This window comes from Chinchilla lanigera, unplaced genomic scaffold, assembly GCF_000276665.1.
Source record: "Chinchilla lanigera isolate Chin_1 unplaced genomic scaffold, ChiLan1.0 scaffold00098, whole genome shotgun sequence".
Taxonomy (NCBI): domain Eukaryota; kingdom Metazoa; phylum Chordata; class Mammalia; order Rodentia; family Chinchillidae; genus Chinchilla; species Chinchilla lanigera.
In genome coordinates this window covers 6682634-6686739 of record NW_004955499.1, presented here as the reverse complement: position 1 = coordinate 6686739, position 4106 = coordinate 6682634, and the positions used below count along the sequence as shown (strand labels likewise).

Genomic DNA, 4106 nt, shown 5'->3' with positions numbered 1-4106 from the left:
CGGCTTGGTGGCGGCGGCGCGGCGGCTGGACGAGTCGCTGTCCGCTGGGAGCGTCCAGCGCGCGCGCTGCGCCTCCAGGTGCCTCAGCCTGCAGATCACGCGCATCTCCGCCTTCTTCCACCACTTCCAGGTACGCGCGCCCCGGCGCTGGCCCTCGCCCTGGCCCTGGCGCTCGCTCCGCCGGGGTCCCCGCTGCAGCCCTGGGGGCGCCCGCGGTGCGCGCGAGATTCCCTCCGAGCCTCGGCGGGCGCCCAGCGTGCTGCCCCGCTTTCCCTCCGCGTGGGGTGCACGGTCCGCAAAGCATCTCCCCGCGCCCGGATTCCCTGCTCCCCGGCGGCCCACGGGGAAGCAACCGGGGCTTCCTTGGGGACGGCGAGAGCGCAGTTTTGTGGACTCCCAGGGTGGCCGCGTGGGTTTGTGACTTGCCCGGGACCAGAGCGCGCGCAACTTGGCGCCGGGGACGAGTTCCACCAACTCAGGGAGCTCCGGGACGCTCGCCGCCACCGGCGCCACCACCGGGGCCCCGGGGTTCCCGAGGCGCGTCCCGCTGCCCCGGCGTTGCAGGTGTCCAGCCTGCAGGCGCTTCGGACGCTTTGAGCTGTGCCTTCCCACCTGGCGGATCTGGGGCTCGCTGGGCACCCTTGGAGATGCAGCTAGGGCCCCCGGGCCGACTCGTGTGCTCTTGGGCGAAATAAGCTGCACATTACTCAGGGCAGCGTGTGTGCGGGTTTTGGCGGCTGTGCGCGTCCCATTGGCAGCTCCAAGGATTCTGGGGGTTGTAAGGACTGGCGCAGAGGACACAGAGCAGCAGGAGATGGATAAGGACATCAGGACGCAGGGGCAGCTCCTGGACGCTCCGGGGAAGAATTCCCGAGGCCAGGGTCTCCCCTAGCCCAAGTGCGTTGTTCCAGCTAGAGGGTGCAGAAAGGTGTGTGTGTGTGTCTCTGTGTGTGCGCGCACGCGCGCGCGGGAGGCTCAGGGAGTAGCACTCCTGGCGCCTTGGACCCTGCACAGTAGCGAGGACCCCTGGCAGGGCTCGAGCAGAGCTCCTGGTGCGGGTAGACGCATCCCGGCAGCTCCCGGACTCCTCAGGAGCTAAGCTCTGAAGTCCCCTACTTGTGTGTCTCCTTCCTTCTTTGCTTCTCGCCTCTCCCCTTAGCTACCCACCTGTTGCAAGATCCCAAGTTTCCCCTTAAGAACAACTCTGGAGGCTGTCAGAGGAGGCTGGAAGTGGAAACCGAGCCCCCCTGCGTTTGAATAAACTGGGCACCCCTCCAGCCAAGGCCGAGTGAAGGGGGCTCACCATAGGAGGGGTTTCAGGAGTCAGAGAGCCAAGCGGCCAGAACAGGAGGTATTAAATTCAAAAGGGTGCAGTTTGGGGGTGTCTCTCTGCAGCCCTCCGGACGGCTTTCCTGGCACGTGTGCCAGACAGAGACCCGCGGAGAGCTCAAATTTGGGATCTGAAGAGCTAGAGTCGTGAAGTTGGTGTGCCTTTGTTCGAAATCAAACATCCTCGGAGAAAAGAGATAAGGACGTGTTCTCCAGCGTCTGTCCAGCAGGGAAACTCAACCCTCGCGTCCTGTAGTGAGTTATCAGGACTTCCAGGAGGGCGCCTGTCCCCGGCACCGCGCTCACATCCACCTTGAAAGTCACTCTCCTGAGAAGATGCCACGCTATTGTTTAAATAGCACCTCAACACAAAACAAAACCCGGCAGCTCCTCCCCAGGGAGGAAGAGGATCGCCCCACCACCTTTTTATTGAATTGTCAGCTGCGGTAATTTATTTGTTTTACAGTTGCAGCGGCTACAGAAGCAGTTCAGATTCAGCCAATTCCCGTGAAAGGCTTGCCTTGTGGTCCCTTGGCTTGATTTCTCTTCCCAAGAAAAACTGCTGACAGAATACACGCTGCCAGACAATCCCGATTACATTTTAATTAGCTTGGGCGAAAGAAGCTGCAAATTACTCAGTTAGGGCTTAATAACTGCTGGGTTTTTGCCTTTTTTTTTTTCAATTACTTGCAAAGCCCTTCTTGGAGGTTTACCTCTAACCTGGTAGTGCCTCTGATTTATGTAAATGGCAGGGATTCAGCTCTCTCAAAACTTGGAAAGAATAATTGGAAGGATGGGCGGGATGGGCGTCAGGATTTATGAATGGGCGGGAGGCTGGGCTGCAGGAAGTCTCCGGAGGAAGCCATTGGATCTGTCACTCCACACCTCCACACTGTGCAGGCTCAAGGCCTCTTTTTAAGGACGGGAGAAAGTCTGCCAGCATGCAGCCTGGGTGCCGGCCAGGTGTGCGAACTGCCACGTGTGGAAGCTGCCAGGCCTCCCTGGGAAGCATCCAGCCTGCGCAGTCCAGGTGCACACAGAGACTTGGATTCCTTGGGGACAGCGACCAGCTAGAGCAATCATCACCCCTCAGTCCTTGCCCTGTACTGCCTAGCAAGGCAGCAACTAGAAGGGAGAGCTGTAGGCAGATGTGTGCCTCTGGACACAGTAGCTATCACCCTCCAAAGCACCGGGGACTCAGTACTAATGCCTGCAGGTGGGAGAGCTGACGCTGGACACCTGATTGCTCCACACTGCCACCTACCTGGAGAAGTCGGAATTGAACGCGGAAGCATAACGCCCCTTCAAGTTCACCAGTGTGATACACCCATGGGCTAAACACTCCTGCCTTGCCGAATGAGGTGGTCGGGAACCAGGACATTCTTTGTTCTTTGATCAGGGAATAAAGAGGGGCCCTAATGCTGTGGCGAGGAAGAGGGAGGTGAGCTTTGGAGCCCGGTGGATCCGCTCTGTTCTGGTTTTTGTGCTCTGTAGATAAGGATTCTGGGCCCATCAAGGGACCTCCTTAAGTGTCAGCACCGCCCGTGCCTGGTGCTAGATGCTGAGCTGGTCTGCCAGGTGCAACCGGAGTCTAGAGTATCCTGGAGACTTCCACGTCCTGTCATGCAGGAGCTGACACTCTCTGGAAGATTACTAAGTAACAGACTTTTTTCTGGGTATGCCACAAGTACCATCTCATTTATTTTGTTATTATTTTTAATTTGTGTTAGTCCATGTCCCCAGTACATAATTTCATTCATTCATCCGGAGGGACTGGTAATTGCACATAACACATCTGAATTCTTCTTATGTCCCCATTCCCTCCCCCCTCCATCTTTTGCTCTGTTTCTTGTTTGAGAAAGATCTATCTCCCGGCTTCCCACTGTGTATGTTTTGTTTTGCTTTCTATTTATACATTTGGGTTTCTCATATTAGAGAAGCCATGCATGTGACATTGAAACTTGCATGTCTGATTTACTTCACTTAACATTATGGTCTCAAGGTACATCCATTTTCCTACACGTGATTCAATTTTATCCTTCTTTATGACAGAGTAGTACTCCATCATGTATAAATACCACGTTTTCTTTATCCATTCATCTGTTGATGGACATATAGCCTGCTTCCAAGATTTAGCTATTGAGTTGTGCATCTATAAACATGAGTGTGCATGGATCACTGTAATATGATGCCATTTCCTCTTTGGGAAACACACCTAGTAGGGGAAGAGCTGCAGAGAATGGCATTTCTAGTTTCTTTCTTTTTTGAGGAATCTCCACACTGATTTCATAGTGGTTGAAACTCCATCTCATGTAATCTGAGCAACAGTACATGAGTCAGGTATTAATTTTTACCCTCTTAAAAGAGATAAGGAAACAGATGCTGAGAAGTTTGGTTAGTCACACTATGACCACTAGGTAGCAGAGTTCACAGTGAGGGTGGCTTCTAGTTTTTCATTTTGGTTCTGGTTTTAGAATTTTATTCTTCAGGTGGCTAGTCTGCTTCAGGACTGACAGTCTAATTTCCAGGGCTGGTGCAAACTGAGGACATGGTACCTCTTTATTTAGATGGTAAGGGATGTTTGTTCAAGGAACTAAAGCACAGAAGTATTTCTTCTACAGCTCTTCTCTTGTGTGTCTGTCTGCCTGTCTGCCTGTCTGTCTCTTCTTTCTTTCTTTCTTTCTTTCTTTCCTTCTTTCTTTCTTTCTTTCTTTCTTTCTTTCTTTCTTTCTTTCTTTCTTTCTTTCTTTCTTTCTTCCTTCCTTCCTTCCTTCCTT

General features: G+C 53.5%; 1 protein-coding gene across 1 annotated transcript in view; it reads left to right on the top strand.

The window, feature by feature from the left end:
* Positions 1–4106, top strand: part of Anos1 (anosmin 1) — a gene marked incomplete at its 5' end in the record, with an annotated part of 200453 nt that continues 196347 nt past the window's right edge. Inside the window, 1 exon segment of the mRNA XM_013505608.1 lies at positions 1–130. Coding sequence (XP_013361062.1) covers positions 1–130 — 130 coding nt within the window.